General features: G+C 45.3%; 1 protein-coding gene across 1 annotated transcript in view; it reads left to right on the forward strand.

Annotated features, from left to right (window-relative positions):
• LOC137631741 (uncharacterized) overlaps positions 1-22,220 on the forward strand; it is a 220,245-nt gene that overhangs the window by 86,157 nt on the left and 111,868 nt on the right. The window contains exons 6-7 of the mRNA XM_068363651.1: positions 11,373-11,615; positions 11,786-11,941. Of these exons, the coding sequence (XP_068219752.1) occupies positions 11,373-11,615; positions 11,786-11,941 (399 nt within the window). The remainder of the gene's footprint in view (positions 1-11,372; positions 11,616-11,785; positions 11,942-22,220) is intronic.

The following is a 22,220-nucleotide window of genomic DNA, read 5'->3' on the forward strand; positions in this document are numbered from 1 at the left end:
CCTCGTGAGCGTATAAGGCGGAAGGCTCGTCCTCCCCTTCGCTGTAGAGGCCTTCCTTCTCCTCACAAGGGAGTTAGGAGGCGCCTCTTCGGCTCGTCATCCTCGCAGTCCTCTGCGGAGGAGACAACTCGCCGATCACCGTTCCTGCCAGCTACCACCTTAGACCTCTCCAGGGATCGTTCGCGATCCCCGTCAGAGGATGGTCGTCCTTTGGGACTTTGTATCCAGTCACCCTCCAGACATGCTGTCCTGCCATCTCCTTTCAAGGAGGATGCGCGCTACGTGCCATCTAAACTTGTCATTGCGCAGGCACCGGTCCCTTCGGGGCAAAAGGGTAATGAGCACAAAACTGCGCATCAAACCCTTGCGCACCAGGTTATACCTGTGCGCCCTTCTGCTGTTGCTGCTGATCCGGATTTAGTGCCACGGCGCTCACCTGCGCGCATGCACGCAAATGTTCCAGTTAGGCGCCAGGGTTCCCCTGCGCGCCCACAACCTTTGGCGTGCCCGCGCCCATCAGCAGTTCCTGAAATAGCTCTCCCGCGCCCACCTGCGCACACGCGCCCGGCAGTTCCTGATAAACGCGCGGTCCAAGAGGCACCTAAGTTAGCGCACAGGCGCTCACAGGTGTCTCTAGACCCCCAACACTCTTATATTACTAAGAGTGATGCGCGCCAACCTCGCGTTGTTCCTTTAATAGCGCAAACGCACTCGCCAACGCACCAGCGCGCTTCTACAGCGCGCAGTCCAGGAGGTTCCCAAGATAGCGCACGGGGGCTCACAGGTTTCCCTGGACTCTCTGCTAACTGCACGCAATATAAAGACTGCACATAATGTTCCAGTAGCGCGCGAGGTTCCAGCTGAGCGCCCAGTTCCAGTTGCGCGCGATGCGCGCCCAACCCAACAGCGCACACTTACACGGTCAGTTCCTGCTGTGCGCCCGTTGTAACAGAGCACACCTGTGCGCCCACATCCTGATGCGCCCATGCGCGCCCGCGATCTCACGATCGCCTAAGGCACCTGCGCATGCTGCTCGCCCGGCTATCTCACGATCGCCTAAGGCAACAGTACAACCTGTGCACCTCTCGTCTGCGCGCCAACGCGCGAACTTGCCCTCGCGCTATCACCAGGCTGCGCAATCATGCCCACGCTCGGTTGTGACAGACACGCGCCAGCATGCTACCATGCACTCGCGCTCATCAGTAGCCCATCAGCCCACTGCGCGCCTTCGCATCCAGCCTTCTACCCCGCCTCATAAGATACCTCCTGTGTGCCACACGCCCTCGCCATCTCCTATGCGCTCCCGCGCCCCCTCCTGCGCACCCGCGCCCTCAACCTTGCATGCTCACGCGTGTGCGCTTGCGCGCAAGCGCGAATATCCTGCTGCGCATGATTCATTTACACGCGATCTAGAACAGGGCTTTTCACGCGATCACCAGCGTGATCGGCGCAACGATCACCAATGCGATCACGCCCGAGTTACATCAGGGGTACAGGCAGACAGGTCATCATCGCGCTCCCCTCCCCGCAAGCGCAGAACAGCGCTTGTCGGAGGAGGGGAGGTTTCCGGACAGGTCTAAGGACCTTTCTTCTTCCTTCATTGCAGATTTTTAACAGGCGAACCCTCATGTGTCGACTCCTCCAAGGGATCGAACGATCCCCTTCCCTCCAGAGGGAGTATCTGACAGCGCGACTGTCAGCCAGCAGCCCTGGTTTGGTACCATTGTCAGAGCGCATATGCAGGCAATGAAGCCTGTGCTTTCTGACTTGGGTCACAAATCAGTGGCAACTTCCTCCCCCCTGAAGAGGAAGAGAGGAGTCCCAGACGTGGTAACTTCTCCAAGGACTATCCTGTCTCCTCGCAAGTCCTTACGTAAGGCTCCTACCCCACCTCAGACTTTCTCTCCCTCCTCTGCGGATGAGTATTACCCATCCTCAGGAGAGCCGGAAGATCTGGTCCATTCCCCAATAGCACCAATGGGGGAAACTCCGCCGCTTCCTGAGAAGTCTCCTCGTATAGAGGTGGCAAAGGTCTTACATCCTTCCTTGCTGGAGTCCTGCATCCCTCCTTGGAGGGAGCCGAAGGACTTGAAGACTGTTCTCAAGTCTTCCGCAAGAACCCAACAGGAACCAGGTAGACCTTTGGAGAACGTCCGCGAGTCTCCCCAGGAAGAGCCTCTGGGGACGGGAGACTTCGCTGCTAGTCCGTCAGGAGGAGAGCACCAGGAGTCAGAACATGCGTTCTGGCAGGTCCTGACCCTCATGAGGAACCTTAATGGGATTCCAGACCCAGAGATTCCTCCTCGTGAAGGGAAAGAAACGGTCCTGGACCGAATCTACGGCACCCAGAAACCCTCTAGGGCCAGTGCAGCTTTGTCCTGGTCTCAGGGGATGAGGAGTGCCAGAGACAAGGTCGAGGGCCAGCTCTCTGAGCTTGCCTCCTCCAATAGATCCAGTGCCGGTAACAAGCTCCTCCCTCCTCCTCGAGTACATCAGAGGAGGTACTTTGAAATCCTAGAGGAGACTTGTTTGAGTCTTCCAGTACACCATTCAGTGGAAGAACTCACTGGGGGAGTCCCTCCTGAGAGACTCTCCAACCGGCAAGTGTCCTATTCCACAACTGAGATAATAAGCCAGGAGAAAGTTGCGAAGTGTGCCATGCTTGCAACTTCGTGGCTGGACCTCAGGCTGGGGTCTCTGGGCATCCTGGTACGTTCTAAGGACCTGTCCAAAGAAAGTACCAGGAAGGCACTGGAGACATTCTTACTCTCAGGCACGCAAACCATCGAGTTTCTGGCCCATCAAGTCTCGAGCTTGTGGGCCAACACGATTCTCAAGCGTCGGTACACGGTGGCTAAGAGGTTCCACCAGAAGGTCCCCAGTTCTGATGTTAGCAGGCTCAGAAACTCTTCCGTTCTCGGTAAGAGCTTGTTTGAGCCATAGGTCGTGGAGCTAGCCGCTGAGAGGTGGAGGAAGTCCCATCAGGATTCCCTCATCCACAAGGCCCTGACATCGAGGCCTTACAAACCTCCAGCAGCTCAGCAACCCCGTCTAGCTAAGGACACTAGGAAGACAACGACAACGGCAGCGAAGCAGAAGGTGTCTAAGCCCTTTCCTGCCAAGGGCAGAAGGGGTAAGAAGTTCTCCAGGGGAGGAGGTAAAAATCCTAGAGGGAACGGCTGAGGCCGTAAACGCTAGGATTGCCAGTCCCCCTGCATGTCCACCAGTGGGGGGATGCCTACAAAGTTGCGCGACAAGGTAGCAGCAACTCGGGGCAGATACCTGGACGATTTCCGTAATCGGTCAGGGTTATTGCGTCCCGTTCATCTCATGTCTACCTCCCCTGACAGCGAATCCAATGTCATTGAGCTCCCTTACCATGGGATCGGTAAAGGGACAGGCCCTCCGGGCAGAAGTCCAGACCATGTTGAAGAAGGACGCTCTCCAAGAGGTTGTGGACGGGTCCCCAGGCTTCTACAGTCGACTCTTTCTTGTGAGAAAGGCGTCTGGAGGCTGGAGACCAGTCATTGACCTCTCGACACTGAACGGGTTTGTCAAACAGACTCCATTCAGTATGGAGACGGCAGACACGGTCAGGCTTGCAGTGAGACCACAAGACTTCATGTGCACACTGGACCTGAAGGACGCGTACTTCCAGATCCCAGTCCACCCGTCTTCAAGGAAGTACTTAAGATTTTGCCTAGACGACAAGATCTACCAGTTCAAGGTGCTGTGCTTCGGTCTCTCCCCAGCACCCCAAGTGTTCACCAAGGTGTTCACCCTGATTTCATCATGGGCTCACAGGATCGGCATCCGTCTCCTCCGTTATCTGGACGACTGGCTGATCCTACCAGACTCGAAGGCAACCCTTCTTCGCCACCGAGACAAGCTTCTCGAACTTTGCCAAGATCTAGGGATCATGGTAAACCTCGAGAAGTCCTCTCTGCAGCCCTCTCAGAGACTGGTATACCTAGGCATGGTCATAGACACCAATCTCCACAAAGCCTTCCCATCAGACGATAGGATAGCAAGGCTGAGGAAGGTCGCGAGACCTTTCCTCACACGAGAAGAACTTCCAGCCCAAACTTGGTTACGTCTCCTCGGCCATCTCTCCTCCCTGGCCCGTCTGGTTCCCAACAGTCGCCTCAGAATGAGATCTCTCCAGTGGCGACTCAAGTCGAGGTGGAATCAAGGACACGATTCCCCGGACACCCTGATCCCTATGGGACAACCGGAACAGACGAATCTCCAGTGGTGGGTGGCAGACGAGAACCTACGAAAGGGAGTGGATCTTCTCGTCCTCCCCCCCGGACTTGATGTTGTTTTCGGACGCATCAAAGGAAGGCTGGGGGCCCACGTTCAGGACCTCAGACCTGTGGTCAGAAGCAGAAAAATACCTTCACATAAATCTGCTAGAAATGAAGGCTGTGTTCCTGGCACTTCAGAAGTTCCACCAAGTCCTGGCGGGCCACTCTGTGGTAGTGATGAGCGACAATACCACAGTGGTGGCTTATATCAACAAGCAGGGAGGTACCTTTTCAGAACAGCTATCCCATCTTGCAGTAGAGACACTGAGATGGTCCGAAGTCCACTCGATCACACTAGCAGCTCGCTTCATTCTGGGCAAAAGGAATGTGCTCGCCGACAGTCTGAGCAGAGCGACACAGATAGTGAGTACCGAGTGGTCTTTGGATCCTCAAGTAGCCAACAAAGTCCTGACTTTGTGGGGTTCCACGACTGTGGACCTGTTCGCTACAGCGCTGAAGTACAAGCTCCCGCTGTACTGCTCCCCAGTCCCGGACCCCAAGGCTCTCTGGCAAGATGCCTTCCAACAAAGGTGGGACAACATCGATGTGTACGCCTTTCCCCCGTTCTGTCTGATGAGGAGAGTACTCAACAAGACCAGAATATCGGTCAACCTGTCAATGACCCTCATAGCTCCGCTATGGCATCACGCAGAATGGTTCCCGGACCTTCTGCAGCTCCTTACGGAGCCTCCAAGGGAACTCCCTCCACGTCACAAGCTACTCAAACAACCACATGCCAACATCTTCCACAAAGCCGTAGCTTCGCTTCGACTTCACGCCTGGAGACTATCCAGCATCTCCTCAAAGAGAGGATTTTCGCAACAAGTTGCAAACAGGATGTCTGGACACCTGCGCAAGTCATCCGCAGGGGTCTACCAGGCGAAGTGGCGAGTTTTCTGTGGTTGGTGTTGTGAAAGGGGTATCTCTCCACTCGATGCCAAATAGCGGAGTTCCTCGTGTATTTGCGGGAGGAAATACGCCTTTCAGTCTCGGCATTGAAAGGCTATCGCTCAGCCTTAAGTCTTGCCTTCAGGCTCAAAGGAATGGACATTTCTTCCTCGCTGGAACTTTCTCTTCTCATACGAAGCTATGAACTTACCTGCCCTCAGTCGGAAGTGAGACCCCCTCCTTGGAACGTGGTTCGAGTTCTCAGGTCTCTAAAGAGACCTCACTACGAACCACTACGCCAGGCTTCAGATCGCTACCTTACTTGGAAGACGGTGTTCCTGCTAGCTTTGGCCTCGGCCAAGCGAGTCAGCGAACTACATGGTCTCTCATACGACATCGCCTATTCAAGGGGATGGGGGGAGGTAACGTTCAGGTTCGTCCCTGAGTTTGTTGCCAAGACTCAGAACCCGGGAGTACCGGACTCTCGGTTCGACTCTTTCCAGGTTTCGAGTCTCTGTTCTGTAACAGATGACCCAGACCATCTCCTACTTTGCCCAGTAAGGAGTCTGAGGTTGTATCTTAAGAGAACAGCTGCAGTTCGTCCCCAGGTTCAAGCCTTGTTCGTGAGCACTGGGAAAACGAAGAGAAGGGTCACCAGGAATACCATCTCAGCCTGGATTCGCAAGGTAATACACCTGGCCTTGAATCCTGACCCTTCTCCGTCGCGTCGCCCTAGAGCGCATGATGTCAGGGGCATAGCTACGTCCCTGGCCTTCAAGAAGAATTATTCAGTGACACTGGTCCTGCAAGCTGGGGTGTGGAAGCGTCAGACCACCTTCACAGACCACTACCTGCAAGACGTGACCCACAGGAGGCTCGATACGTTTTCTATCGGCCCTGTAGTGGCTGCACAACAGCTGGTCTAAACCTCAGGCTCCTTAATGGACAAGTAGCAGAAGGTTGAGGGCATTGTTACCCGGTTTTAGTCTGCATGAATAAAAAGGTATGTCTGCCCCTTATTCTTTTCTTCATCCTCTCCTCCCTTGGAGAAAGTAGCCTCCTGGGTTCTCTGCACAGCTGACCTCAAACCACTGCAGGTAAACCATGCTTCCTTGTGTTCCTAGTATTAAGTGTAATACTATCATGTCCCCATACCTTGACGAGGTGGTATTGGGAGAGTCCTAGCCTAGATTTCCATCTGAGGAGCTCCAGGTCAACTTCCTAGGACGAGTCACTTTTCACCTTTGCACACACCTTACGCAGGCCGCAGCAGTTTCACAGCTGCTAGCGAGGAGCAGGGATTCCCTACTGTCTGAGTACGCAGACACTCGAATATGGAGTCCCCTGGCAAGCCAAAGCCAGTATGGCAGGGACTTACCACCCTTCCTAAGGGTTAGGTCACCCCATGTAAATAGCGTGGTTTGTATTTCAGTTACGGAACAAATGACAAATTCGTAAATAATTTGTATTTTTCCTAACTATACAAACCTTAGCTATTTACACATATTTGCCTGCCAGCCCTGTCCCCCCGGGATAAGTCCTACCTCTAAGCAAAGTGAAGCACTCACTGTGTGTGTGAGGGGGAAGGGGTAGCAGGCTACCCCTCCCTACCCCCCCCCCCCGCTAACTAGCGGTGGGGTAGTAAACCCTCGTTAAAATTCTTATGGCTCGTCATTCAGCTATGCCGAAGTAATTACCCCATGTAAATAGCTAAGGTTTGTATAGTTAGGAAAAATACAAATTATCTACGAATTTGTCATATTTATGAGGAATTCCTTATTAACGCAGGACTCTCCACAAAATTGGTCTGTGCACACTATCAAAGACTTTTTCATAGTCCACAAATGCCATCAAAAGTGGGTTTCTATATTCTACGCATTGCTGTACAACATGTCTCAAAATGAAAATTTGGTAAGTGCAACTTCTACCTTTTCTAAATCCTGCTTGTTCATCTCTCAGCTTTTCATCAATCTTTCTCTGCTGTCTCTTTAGAATAAGCATACTATATATTTTCATAACAACTGACGAAAGTGTTATGCCTCTGTAATTATTGCAGTCAGTCAGGTCACCTTTTTTACCATTTTCAACTTTCATCAGGTTTTGCTTCCTCATGCCACATTCTACAAAATAATCTTGTAAGTATTCTGGGATTCACTTTATTTTCGACCAGTATCATCTCTGCAGTTATTCCACCAAATCCAGGGGCTTTACATATCTTTAGTGTTTTAAGGATAGCTCCGACTTCAGACACACTGAATTTGTTCATGGGTACATTAAGGTCTTCTCAGCTTCAGGTATATCAATCAAATTATTCCCTTCATATCTCCTATTCATGACCTCACTAAAGTGTTCCATCCAACATTGCCTTTCTTCTTCTTCTGTTTTTATAACAGATCCATCTCTCTTTTTGATGGGTATATGCTTCTTTTTTGCCCTAGTAGAAATGTCATTAATAATTCTATAAGCAATTCTCAACCAATTGCCTCTCCCTGAATTAATGTGTGTCGTATCAAGATATACGTCCCCTGATATTATGCGATATCCTTGAGAGAAATTTTAAGGATATTCGCATCAGGAGTTAGAATTCTGGAGACCTAAAGGTAGATTCTCTGGGAATATCACTGTAGTCAAATATACCCTTGGAAGCTACTTAAAGGAACCTTCCATCAGGACGACATGGCTATCTCACCCAAAAATAGATTTTTCGCTTCACTCAAAATCCATTTTGTTTGTGAGCATATGCGCTCACATCTTGAAAAATACGACAGCTAGTCGAAGATCAAGTTTTCTTTGGGCAATAACGTTGTGATTTGTCGCACATGCATCATTCCCGCAAATGTGTTCGTTTTCAAACGTTTACCTAGATGCAAAGATTATCCATGTGTTAATGCAGATGGGTAAGTGGATATTAGTGGAAGCGATCTTTCTGCCAACAAGGGCTATAAACCATCTTACAATTAGAACTCCATTCTAATAAGTTGTAATTGCTATATCCCTTACTGGAAACCAGGTTATATATTACTCATCTACCTTCTCGTAACCAGACATACTGTATATACGTTCTGCCTTCATAGGCACTTCTTTCCTTTCTTTCTGATGGAAGGTCTCAGTTTTCTTAGAAATGCTTGGACTGAAAATTTCTCATAAGCGTATCTGTTCCCTAGAAGGGAACATGCAATACTTATGCCAGTTTTACCGATCGGAGACAAATAAATACAAACGTTTATCGTCTTTCTTAAGAAAGAGAAATCTCGGTTACAAACGTTTTCAACCTTCTCCAATCCAGTTTTGGATACGACTTCAATTCGGGCTACGCCCGTATACTTTTCCTCCTCACAGGTCTGTGTTCCTGGTCCATAGGTAGACTTATGCACATATTACCCATCCAGTAATAGATTGAAGATATGTCTCAATCTTATCCTTTGGGAGTAGTTGATTGCGTTCGGTAGTTACCGACCGGGCTCTCATCTGGAAGGTGATTTCTAAGGAGAGTCGTTGTAATAACATAAGCAGTACTGGCTACCTGGTTTACCGATTTGTATCATTCTTACTCAGCCAACCCCACTAGATTGGTGGCAGTTGGAGGGAGGACTGGATCTCCCCCCCCCCCCCCTTCATAACAGAAGCGTGCAAGCAGTTGCACGTCTTGACATCATCTCAAGATGTTTTTCTTGCTACGCAATCTCCCGACCCCTCGGGACTTAACGCAGATGGTGGGTGGGAGACGAAAACCTCCGCAAAGAGGTCAATATTCTTGTCCCCCCTCTGGAACTGATGCTCTCTTCGGATGCATCAAAAGAAGGGGGAGGGGCCATATGCCGCACCAATCTATCTTCGTCATTTGGCCCGAATCAGAAAGGTATCAGCATATAGCTCTCTTAGAGATCCATCTAGCAGTAGAAATACTCAGATGGACAGAAGACAGCTAGGTGTCCCCATTTGCTCGTGTCATTCCTGGCAACAGGAATGTGCTTATAGACAATCTGAGCAGGGCGACTCAGATAGTGGGCTCCATGTGTCTTTGAATCATCTAGTACTTGACAAAGTCTTAACTTATTGGGGTTCCCCAATTGTGGACCTGTTTGCAACGCTCTGAACTTCAGGCTTCTTGCTCAATGCTTCCCCAGTCCCGGACCCCCAGGGTCTCGAGCAAGATGTATTCCAACAATGGTTGGCCAGCTTAGATGTGACACATTTCCTCCGTTCGATCTGGTGAAAAAGTCCTCAACTAAGTCAGCATAAGCAAGAATTTATCAATGATTCCAATAGCTCCGCTATGGCATCATGCAGAATGGTTTCCCGGACCCTCTGCAGCTTCCAAGGGAACTTCCTCCATGACCCAGTCTACTAAAACAGCTACATGCCTACATCTTCCACACAGCCATAGCTTCGCTTCGACTTCACGCCTGGAAACAGCGCAACACCACCTCTTTTATTGTGGCTTTTTGCGAGTTGCAGAAAGGATGTCTAGTCACCTAAGATGCTTTTCAATGTCAGTCTTCCAGGCGAAGTGGTTGATCTTTTGTGACCGATGTCGTGGAAGGGGCATCACTCCCCTTGATGCCTCTACTCATACAAAGTTTTGAGATGACTTGTCCCCAGTCGGAACTTAGACCTCCTCCTTGAAACGCGGCTCGGGTCCTTCAGTCTCTGAAGGTCCCTCTCAGCAAACCTTTATGCCAGGCAACAGATCGCCTCCTTACATGAAAGACGGTTTTTCTACTCGCTTTGGCTTCGGCCAAGAGAGTTAGTGAGTTGCATGATCTATCTTCTGATGTCTCCTACTCTAGGAGATGGGGAGAAGTAAATCTCAGCTTCGCCCATGAGTTCATTACTAAGTCTCAAAATCCGGGTTTGCTGTACACCAGGTCCGGCCCATTCTGGATAGAAAATCCTTGTTCTGTAACCAAAGACCCAGACCAACTGGGGCTTTGTCTGGGGAAGAATCTCAGGTGTTACCTTAAGAGAACGGCAGCAGCTTGCCCCCGTGTGTCAGCACTGTTTGTCAGCACAGGGAAGATCAAGAGGAGGGTCACAAGGAATTCCTTTTCCTCCTGGATTCGGGAGGTAATTGAGTTTCCTCTCAATCCAGACCCTCTTCCTTCCAAACGACCCAGAGCTCATGATATCAGGGGCATTGCAACGTCCCTGCCGTTCAAAAAGAACTACTCTGTGGCGCAGGTACTGCAAGAGGGTATGCGGAAACGTCAAACAACGTTCACTGCCCACTACCTGCAAGAAGTAACCCACAGGAACCTGGATACGTTCTCAATAGGTACTGTGGTGTCTTCACAACAAGTGGCCTAAAACACCTCAAGCTCCTTGATGGACAAGCAGCAGAGGGTTGAGGGCTGAGGTTACCCGAGTTATTCTGAGGTGAATGAGTAGAATGACTGGCTCTTTCTTCCTTTCATCTTCTCCCCCCTGGGGATAACAGCACCATGGTCCCTCAGCACAAGCTGACCTCACCTCTCTGCAGGTAAGACTCATTTCACTTGTACTCCTAAGTATAGAAATAATACTTTGATGCTTCCCTAATACCTCTTCGAGGAAGGGTATTGGGTAAAGTCTAAGGAATCTCCGATTTGTATTCGAGTTCCTACTTTATAGGCCAGCCACATAGCTAGTTTCACGAACACACAAACTTTTGCAGGCCACTAATAGCGCTTACCCCTAATAGGGCATAGCACGACAATTTAGGGAGGGTAGGGTTCCTACTACGTTGTTACCGAAGTAGAGAGAACCCCGGGTCTAAATACCAAAACCATTTGTTAAGGACTTCCTCCCTCCTAAGAGTGAGTCTATCCAATATGAATAGTGAAAGGTTTGTATTTGCGCTGGAACAAATGAAAAATTTGTAATAATTTGTATTTTTCCTAGCATTCAAACATTCTAATATTTATACACATTGGCCCGCCACCCTTTCCCCCAAGAAGTCCTACCAGTAAGCAATAGTTATCCCTCTCTTAAAACTTTCATGGCTAGTTCAGCTTTTCCAAAAACAATATGCACAATGTAAATGTAGTGGAATGTTTGTATGCTAGGAAAAATACAAATTTGTAATTTTTAAAATATCATTGCACATTATTAGGTGTAAGCTTTTTTACCTCAACTGTACTGAATATATTATTGTTATACCTTGCAGATTTGTTTGTAATCTCTTTCTAAAACTTTCAGGTTCTTGTTATTGCTGTACGTGGGAAAATTCGTGGTTTGAATTTAATTCTGAATGAAATATATGAACGAGGCGCTATTAACTCTGGAAAAACAGCACATTTCTTTTTATGGACATTGCTGGATATGGATGCAAGAAAGAATCAATTTCCTTCAAGCAAAGAAGATGCTTTGATCAGAGAGACATTACTGAAGGAGTGCCTCAAAGTTTTTTCTAAAAATATTGATGCATTTTCTATCACTCAGGTATATTAATCATTTATGAAGTGAATATTTGAATCTTTTTTTAATTTTGTTCCATTACTTGAACTGATAAAGCTAAAATTAAGCATTGCTCAATCATTACCTGTACTGTATTTATTAACCAAGAAATGTTGAGAGCTAAGCACAGAATTTCAAAACTTTTGAATTTTCAGATTGAAACAACTCTTGGGAAAATTTGTCAAGCATATGAAGGTAGTGGTTCAGCCTGTTATAGTGAGGAATTCCTTAATACCGCAGCACTTACTTGTATAAAGAGAGATGTTGGAGTTTTAAGAGTTTCCCACATATTAAAGAAGTTACTTAAACTGGTAAGTGACATGTAAAATACAATTGCAACCCATAAAGTGCAAGATGATTTAATTTTTAATTTTCTTTTATACCTCTAACAAAAATCCATCCAGTTATTCTAACAAAATTGTCTTTATTTTGCCTTTCAGTAATCTCACATATTTTCATTTTCCTTTCACTTATTTCCCATGTATTCCATCCACGCTGTTTTTACCAACTAATTCAATAAGTACTTGGCGGTGCTACTATAAATTGGTTTGAATTCTAATTCATGAAATATTTGCTATATAAGTGCACCAAAAATTCTACCAAGCCCTCTGTCTGCTGCTAGTTTAATACTCTTGTGTTGTTGATGAATGTGCAGTCTTCTCTCTTATAGCAAAATAATCTGTCTTTTACTTTGTTTTAGCTAGTTTTACAATTGGTAATCTCAATATATCTTAGTAGCTACAGTACTAAGCCTTTCATTCTCTTTCTCATTAGTGTATGCTTTCATGATCTACAGATTGTTTCCCTTACAAACTACTAAGACTTTATCTAAAGCAAATTTTGTTTTGACCCTGTGAAGATATAAATAAGGTAGTGTTTGTGATCATCTTTTTCTTAGGTGAGATTTAGGCCTTTTTATATATATATATATATATATATATATATATATATATATATATATATATATATATATATATATATATATATATATATATATATATATATATATATATATATATATATATATATATATATATATATATATATATATGTTCCCAGTTATAAGTGTCAATTTGCAAGTTGTCGTCGTCTTCTCTCGATCTTATTATTCCCAATACATTGCAGAGTCACCTTTATCCATCCTGTAGGTAGTAGGTTGGCCAAGGCACCAGTCACGCGTTGAGATACTACCTCTAGAGAGTTATTGGGTCCTTTGACTGGCCAGACAGTACTACATTGGATCATTCTCTCTGGTTAAAGCTAATTATATCTTTGCCCACAGTCTGGCCTATTCTTTCCACATTCTCCTCTGTCCTCATACATATGACAACACTGAGATTACCAAACAATTCTTCTTCGCTCAGGGGTTAACTACTGCACTGTAATTGTTCAATGGCTACTTTCCTGTTGGTAAAGGTAGACAAGACTTTACTATGGTAAGCAACTCTTGTAGGAGAAGGACACTCCAAAATCAAACCATTGTCCCTTAGTCTGGGGTAGTGCCATAGCCTTTGTACCATGGGCTTCCACTGTCTTCTGGTAGAGTTCTTTTGCTTGAGGGTACACTATTCTATCTTATTTCTCTTCCTCTGTTTTTTTTTAAAGTTTTTATAGTTTACTGTATATGTGAAATATCTATTTAATGTTGTTACTGTTCTTAAAATATTTTATTTTGTTCATTACTTCTGTAGTCTGTTTATTTCCTTGTTTCCTTTCCTCACTGGGCTATTTTTCCCAGTTAGAGCCATTGGGCTTATAGCATCCTGCTTTTCCAGCTGGGGTTGTAGCTTACCTAGTAATAATAATAGTAATGATAATAAACTCCCTTCCCTCAGTCCCACCTCACCCATATCCCTCCTCGCCACATCCATCCGTCTGATCCGGTGATGCCCCAAATTCCTCTTCATCGATGCATTTTATTAGTTCTTTTGATTGGTTCTACTTTCTCTATTTATATTACATAAGCATAGTATCTCAAACAAGCTTCCCTATCCCTTTCCTTTACATTTTATATACCGGTATAACAAATTCTTCTTATACCTTGACTCCCTCCTTTCTAGTACAATAATTCTATTTCAGTAATTCATCTCACCATTGTCATCTCGGTTCTTTCCAACAATTTGAAAGTAAACCTCACCCACTATCTACATTTATAAGGGGACCAAGTGGTGAACATAGAATTTTAATGATAAAAATTATTACTGAATGAGGATTTATATATTTTTAAGATAACATTACAAATTTCAGACTGCTTTAATAATATTCAAATTGTTTAGTGTTAGTTATCCATCAGATATTGTCCCAAATAAGAATTAATCTCAATGGTTTGACTTAGGAATTGTTTTTGCTCTAAAATATAACTTGTCACTAATTAATGTAAGCAGTATTTGACAAACGTTGCAAGTATCTGATTGTTTTCTGTATACAGTAACTGAAAGGACTTGAAAATTAAGTTTACATAAACTTTGGAGATCATGAGAAGAAGGAATATTTGTCATGCAAATGTTGTAGGTAGGATATTCAAGCTTTTGAAATAAACAACAGTAGATAATTCCCATTCATATTGAAAAATTAAATTTTGAAAACAAAAGCAATAAAATGTGCTGAGTTTAAGAAAAAGCACTCCTCGCTTCATTTATAAATTAATAAGAAAAATCTTTTTTAATAATCTCCACTATGATATAAGTTGCCTATACAGTATACTATGTTACAGAAAAATGCTGAATATTGATTTGATATGAAGTGGTTTAGCAAGACTACTGTGCCACATTTTGATTCCTCTGGAGTAAAAAGCACTTGTTCCGTAACCGAAATACAAACCACATTATTTACATGGGGTATTACTTTCGGCGTAGCTGAAATGGCGAGCCATTAGATTTTTAACGAGGTTTAACTACCCTCTCGCTAGCTAGCGAGGGGGTAGGAGAGGGGAAGCTAGCTACCCCTCCCCCCTCACACACCGGTGAACTGATTCACTTCGCTTTTGGCTCGGACGGTGGGCAGACGTGTCTGTTCCCGTCCTCGCATGGCAGCCATTGATGTTTTGTCTTTACTTAATTACTTACTTTTCTTATACTTAATATAAACATTCTTATGTTTATGTATATATTTGAGTATAGAAATTCAGTAAGTTTCCTTTTCAGTGTTTGTGCTGTGTGTGTGTAGTGTACGACAACATCTCCGTGTAGTTCCAGGCCTCCACGGTGACATTTTGTGGGTCGCGATCTCTCCCTTGGTCCTTCGGTCCTTCCTTCGGCTTCCGATTCTCGGGCGCCGTGGAGAATCGTCTTCGCTGGACTTTATTTATTAATCTGTTTTCTCCGCTGTTCCTCCTTCCCTACGGGGAACTTGGACTATCAGCGTAGGGAACATGGGAGTTTAGTTTGACTGCGGTCTCTCTCTCTCTCGAGGTCGTTCACCTTTTTATTACTACTACGTATTATGGTAGCTTCCTTCCCTTTGCGGGTTGAGTTGCTTCTCCGTTTTTTTTGTCTCAATTATTTTAATGAAATCTAATTGTATTTGTTAACTTTTCAGCTTCTGTGTAGAACGCTTCCCTTCGGGGTTCATTCGTTCTTCTATTAGTGAACATTCTTAGATGAATTACATAATTATAATTGTTATAATTGTTATAATTCTGTTTTTTCAATATTAATCTTACCCGATGATCATGTAGCTGTCAACTCCGTTGCCCGACAGAAATCTACGGTCGGGATACGCCAGCGATCGCTATCCAGGTGGGGGTGTGCTCAACAGCGCCATCTGTGGTCAGGTACTCAAGTACTTCTTGTCAACAAGACCTCAATTTTTCCTCTGTCGTGCCGCCGGCAAGACCTACATGGATACGCTGTTGATTTTGGAGTCTTTTGTTCACGATTTGGTGATGTATTTGCTCTGAAGTTTAGCCTTCGCTGTTCAGGAAGCTTTATCCTTAGCTTAGCAAGCTTTTGGAATTAATTTGATTCATTGGTTAACGATCTTTGCTTAATTTTGGAATTCCCCCTTGACTACCTCTAAATTCAAGATGTCTGACCATTCCCAAGTTCCTAAATACAGGCAGTGTAGTGTTAGGACTTGTACTAGGCGTCTTCCGAAGGCCTCTATAGATCCTCACACCGTATGTTCCAATTGTAGGGGAAAATCCTGTCAATTGGAAGATCGATGTGGGGAATGTGCTGGGCTTTCGGAATTCGATTTTAATGAATTCCTCAGATATGCACGTAGGTTAGAGAAGGAGAGAGATAGGAGGAGTTCTTCTCGCTCTGTGGATTTTTCCTCTCCCCATGCCCCTCAACCTTTTCCTTCCCCTGTGGTGGTGACTCCCGAACCTGCTACGAGTGCTCAGCCTGGAATGGCTGATATGTTGCGTGCCATTCAGGCTCTCGGTGAGAAGGTGGAGTCGTTGGTTAGTGACCGCAATCAGCTCTTGGCAGATGTCAGAGAGCTGAAAGCGAAGAGTGCAGTGGGAAGTGTTAGTGCTAGTGATGTGCATAGTGTCAGTGTCAGTGTTGCGCATGAGGGTACATCTGTGCGTGCCAGTCGTCCTCCCAGTCCGGGACCTCTTGCAAGCTCCCAAGCCCAGGGGAGAAGCAATGTCGAAGGACCAAAGGGTTCGGCAGGCCTTGATCGGCGCACGGATGTATCCTCAGTGGTTGCGGACGTATCTGCTAAGGATCGTCCCATCCACTTACAGACGAATGAGCCCTTACATTCCTCGTCTGTGGAAGAGGTTTCCAGGAGGAAACGGTGGACCAAGGTCTCACGACCGCTCAAACGTAAGGTCCCTTCCGAGCTAGTCCAACGGCCCAGGTGTAGCCACTGGGTCAGTTCGGACTCGCCGCAGTCATCTGATGACTGCACACCTCCCAAGAGAGGTAGAGTGGTCCCTCAACAGGCCTCTGCTCCGTCTGTTGTTGCTCCAACCACAGTAGAACCTAAGTGGTCCATGCTGCAGACTATGCAGTCTCAGCTTGCGGCTTTTATGCAGGAGTATCATGCCGAGAAGGTTAACACCTCTCCTGTTAACCTACAACCCGCAGAGGTTGTGCGCTCAGCAGATACTGCGGCTGCCTGCTCCCACACCCCACCTGTGAGAGCTCCTCCACCGATGCGCAGTCCTCACTGCCAGACGCATGTTCTTGCTGCACCATCTGCTAACATGCGTGAGCTGCCGCATCAGGAGTTGCCGGGTTCCAGCACTATGCGGCATTCTCCTCAGCCCATGCAGCATGCTCTGCAGACCTTACAGCATGCTCCGCATACCATGCAGCATGAGCTGCATACCTTACAGCATGCTCTGCATACCTTACCGCATGCTCCTCAGCCCACCACAGACCCTCCCACACACCAGCCCTCTGCTTTTGTTGTTGCCAGCTCGCAGACTGTCCAGCAGAGGCATGATGATGGATCCGCAGGTACGCATGCACCCGTTCTGCAGGATTCAGCCGTTCAGCTTGCTGCTCTGCCTTTGCCTCTCACTACTCAACTTTCGGATGATGATGTATCGGATGATGAAGCTGCTCATCTGGATGATCCTCACTCTGATGTTGAAGGACACAAGTCTTCGCCACCCTCCTTAGACTTTCGCAAAGTCCTTGCTTTGTTCAGGGATTTGTATCCTGAACACTTTGTGTCTGCAACCCCTCGTTCTCCTCCCTCCGAGTTTGCTCTGGGCATGCAGTCTGCTGCGCCTGCCTTCACCAAGCTTGTTCTCGCCAGATCATCTAGGAGAGCTTTGAGGGTTATGGGGGACTGGTTGCATTCCAAGAAGCAACTGGGAAGGACCTCTTTTGTGTTTCCTCCTCCCAAGCTGGCTTCTAAGTCGAGCGTCTGGTATGCCACGGGAGAGGAACCTGGCTTGGGGGTTCCTGCCTCTGCCCAGGCCGACTTCTCAAGTCTGGTTGACTCTCCCCGCAGGTTGGCTATGAGACATTCGAAGATCTGCTGGTCCTTTTCAGATCTTGATCATATGTTGAAGGGAGTCTTTCGTGCCTTCGAGATATTCAACTTCCTCGATTGGTGTTTGGGAGCCTTAAGCAGGAAGACTTCCCCTTCAGATAAGGACTCAGCCATGCTGATCATGTCTAGCATGGACAAGGCAATTCGGGATGGGTCTGGTGAACTTGCGGCTTCATATGTATCAGGAGTCCTCAAGAAGAGAGAACATCTGTGCTCCTTCTTATCTGCTGGTATCACTCCTTGCCAGAAGTCAGAGTTGCTGTTTGCTCCTCTCTCCAAGTGTCTGCCCTCTTAATGAGAGAATGCCTTGATGAAGTCATTGAGCTTCAGCACGGCATTTCATTCCCGTGCTGAATCTTGGTGACGGGCAAGAGGGCTCTCGAACTTCGGGAAATTGCTCCCCCAGTTCGAATCTAAATTTCTCTCTTTCATCTTTTTCTTCTGCTTAATATTACTTCGACCTTCTCTTAATTTTATCAACTTTCTTTCATCTTGCTGTCCTATCTCTATGATTATTATTTTTCTTAGTTATATATATATGTAGATGTATGCATATATATATATATTTATTTATTGTATTTGTTCATTTATTTATTTATCTATTTTTTTTTTTCTATTTTATTTAAATGGCGTGGATATTTCCACATTCGTTATTACTGCCTGCTTAGATGAATGGGAGAAGGGATCACGGTTGGGAGGTATTCGCATTCAAAGCTATATATGAGAGTATTGGATGATCTCAGCCATCCCAAAGATGGTTTGGACCTTTTTGGCGGAACTACTCTCAAGGGTTGGGTCATCGGAATCCAGGGGGATCCAATCCTTGAGGTGGGACTCTTGGCTTTTGGCCGGAAGCCCATCATTACAGATATGGGGAGGATGATTCCATATTACTTTGGTCTCAGTCCTAACAGGCGGGTTTAGCTTACACCTGTGCCTCTATATCTGTTTTGATGCTATCCTTCGGGTAGGGTATGGAGTGGACCATCGGGGAAATATACTCTCATTGTGCCGATAGTGGAGAATGCAAATTTCCTTTCCAACGTATGATACTTTCTTATAATTCTCAAGCAGGTACCCCAACAAAACAACAAAAAACCTGAAAATCCCATCCTTAAATATGGACCCTTCAAATACTGACTCCCCATCCCCTGGATTTGCTGACTCCCCCCCGGCACTGTTGACGACTTCTGCTACTGTAATTAAGGAAAACTCTGTTGACGACCTTCGAACTAAAAAGGACCACTCTACTGATGTTAAAAAATCTAGCAATTTGGGTAACACAGGGAAACTACGATTCCTTCATGTTTCCCAAATCCCATTAGAGACAAATTATGATGATATATATAGAGCATTTGAGTGCTATGGATTGATAAAGGAAATAAGGATGAGACTTGGAGATGAAAAATGGGACTCTTGGATATCTTTTGAAAGTCACGATGAGGCGTTTAATGCCATAAGTAATATTAGTAGTATCAAAATTAACGAATTGAACATCATGGGAGCTCTTTGTGATAAGGTCCCAAAGGAATTGGATGTGTACAAACCTGCTGATTGGTTTGAAAAAGATAGAAATGTACCCATGCCTTCACAGAGAAAACCCAAACCACCAATGTGGCTCTTAGCTGAACCTAAAGGGATAATAGGGAATTATTTTAAGATATATAAGTTTATCCAAAAAAAAGTAGGAACCATAGCACCTGGAGATATATCTCGTTTTGGGAAGAACAGTTATCTCATCCATGCCAAATCTTCGACTCAGTCTGCAATACTGTCTAACTTACAGACAGGCAGTGATGAAATTACATTGGAAATGAAACCTCATCTTAATTTTAGTTATGGAAGGGGAGTGGTCTTTAATAAGGACCTATACGAATTTACAGAGGAGGAGATACTTTCTATGTGTCCATTAAATGTATGGAAAGTGCATAAGATTCCTGGAACTTCAATGATTATACTCACTTTCCAGGATGCTGATGTACCTTTCCATATTTTTATTGAAAATGAAAGGATTAAAGTTCGGCCTTTCAAACAAAAGCCCCTGCAATGTTTTAATTGTTTTAAATTTGGACACCCATCCAAAGTTTGTAAAAATGGAAAATTGTGTGGTATTTGCTCCAAAACTTATCATGGAGAATGTACACTTGAGGCCAGGTGTTCAAATTGCAATTTGAATCATAAATCAACTGATAGGAGATGCGAACTGTATAAGTTGGAGGAAGCTGCCCTAAACAAATCAAGTTTAGAACACATAAGTGTGGGACATGCAAAAAGATTGTTGAATAAATCAACCAGCTATGCAAAGGCCTTAAAATCAAAGGTAAATTTACCACAGGAGACAGCAACCCCACCTAGCACTGCCAGTAATCCTAAGAAAAGAAATACAACCTCTGATAATAAAGTACTGCATGACAAGGTAATCATATCGCCTTCTGAGGCTTTGCCACAGCGTATTAAAAATGGGTCATTGCCCATTTCTGTACAGCCTTCGTCCCCCGTTACCAGCAATAGTACTAACCTCTCCCAGGCCATGTCCTTGCCTGATTTGATGGAGATGCCACCTGACACCAAGTTACCAGGTGCACCTGTATTGGGGAAGGTGCAAAAACCTGGTAGCTCAAAACCTACTAATCGGAAAAGAGAGAGACCTCCATCTCTCTCGCCCCCCTCCATAAGAAATATCAAAATTACGACGTCAAATAAGTATGATGATTTGTCAGTTGATATTTCTGATCTGGAAGTCAATTTAAATAAATCGGAAATTCAAGTGGAGGTCCACCAACCTCCTCAACAATCAGATCAAAAAGACAAAAAGAAAATCATAAATTCTAAACCCAATCTATCAAGACCCTCTTTAATAAAACCACCAAAAAATAGTGTTAGATCAAACACTGCTAATGGGAAGACTCCATCCAAGGGGTCTACCAAATTATAAACCATAGTTTTTTCCTCCATTTTGCAATGGAATTGTCAGGGTTTAAGGGCCAAATATGAAGAACTTAAGCTCCTTATTCATGAGCATTCCCCCATAATTATTTGTCTACAGGAGAGCAAACTTGATCATAATACCCCTTGCCCTCGCGAATACATTAGTTATAGGACACCATATGATCACCAAGTGGGGAGCCATGGCGGAAGTCTCATATACGTTCGTCGAGATGTTCCCCAAGTTTCTCTGTCTATTCGTACACCTCTGCAGGCAGTGGTTGTACAGATCGACATAGGGCGAAAATATACAATTTGTTCTCTGTACTTGCCTCCAAATGATAACATTTTGTATGACAACTTAGTGGAGGTTATTCAACAACTCCCTCAACCTTTCCTTTTACTTGGAGATTTGAATGGTAGACACCCTTTGTGGGGTGATGTTTTAGCAAACACGAGGGGAAATATCATAACATCAATTGTGGAAAATGAAGATGTGGGACTCCTTAATACAGGAGAGCCCACACACTTTCATGTCCAGACAGGTACCTTGTCATGTATTGACCTATCAATCGTAAGCTCTAATTGCCTTCTCGACTTTGATTGGAGAACATTAGATGATTGGCATACTAGTGATCACGCACCAATCATTATAAACACCAACAATGGTCCACCTTTACAGGGATCGCCACGATGGAATCTTGACAAGGCGGACTGGGATAAATTTCGTGAACTAAGCGAAATTGAGGGGGATGCAGGACAAGTTGAAAATATCGATGATGCCATAGACTTACTGAATGGAACTCTCCATACAGCTGGAGTCAATTCAATTCCCAAAACAACAGGGTTATTCAAACGACGACCCGTCCCGTGGTGGTCTTCAGAACTAACTGCCCTCCACAGAGCCACAAGAAGATCTCTAACACGATTGCGTAGACGCAGAACTGATGAGAATTTAATTATGTACAAGAAATGTAGAGCACAGTTCCGTCGTGCCATGAAAGAAGCAAGGCGCCAGTCATGGATGTCTTTTGTTTCCTCCATTAACAGTAGGACACCACCATCTGCTGTGTGGAGGAAAGTAAAAAAGATAGCTGGCAAATTCACCCCCAACCCACCACCAGTGTTGAAGGTGAATGGCCAGTATGTAACCGAAGCAAATGATGTTAGCAATGCCCTGGCTAATCATTTTTCAAATGTATCCAGCAAGTGTGAAGGAGCCCCTGGTCACCAGTATAGGAGCACTGAAGAAAAGAAAATTTTAAATTTTGCAACAAGAAGGGAAGAGTCGTATAATTCTCCTTTCACTGAAAGAGAATTTGATTCCGCACTTGCTCATTGCAATGATACAGCCCCTGGACCCGATGGAATTCCATATGCAATGATTAAACATGTACATTTTAATACAAAGCTATTTATTTTAAGTATTATTAATAGAATATGGCATGATCATAGTTACCCAAGTGTTTGGGAACTAGCCATTATTTTAGCCTTTTTAAAACCCGGTAAAGACAAGTTTTTAGCAGCAAACTATCGTCCAATTGCATTGACATCTTGTTTATGTAAAATCATGGAGAAGATGGTCAATGCAAGGCTGGTGTGGTACCTTGAAAAGAAAGGTATTTTATCACCGATTCAATGTGGATTCCGAAAAATGCACTCAACGACTGATGTGTTGATACGACTAGAGTCTTCTATTTGTGAAGC

Source organism: Palaemon carinicauda, chromosome 40 (genome assembly GCF_036898095.1).
Source record: "Palaemon carinicauda isolate YSFRI2023 chromosome 40, ASM3689809v2, whole genome shotgun sequence".
NCBI classification, from domain to species: domain Eukaryota; kingdom Metazoa; phylum Arthropoda; class Malacostraca; order Decapoda; family Palaemonidae; genus Palaemon; species Palaemon carinicauda.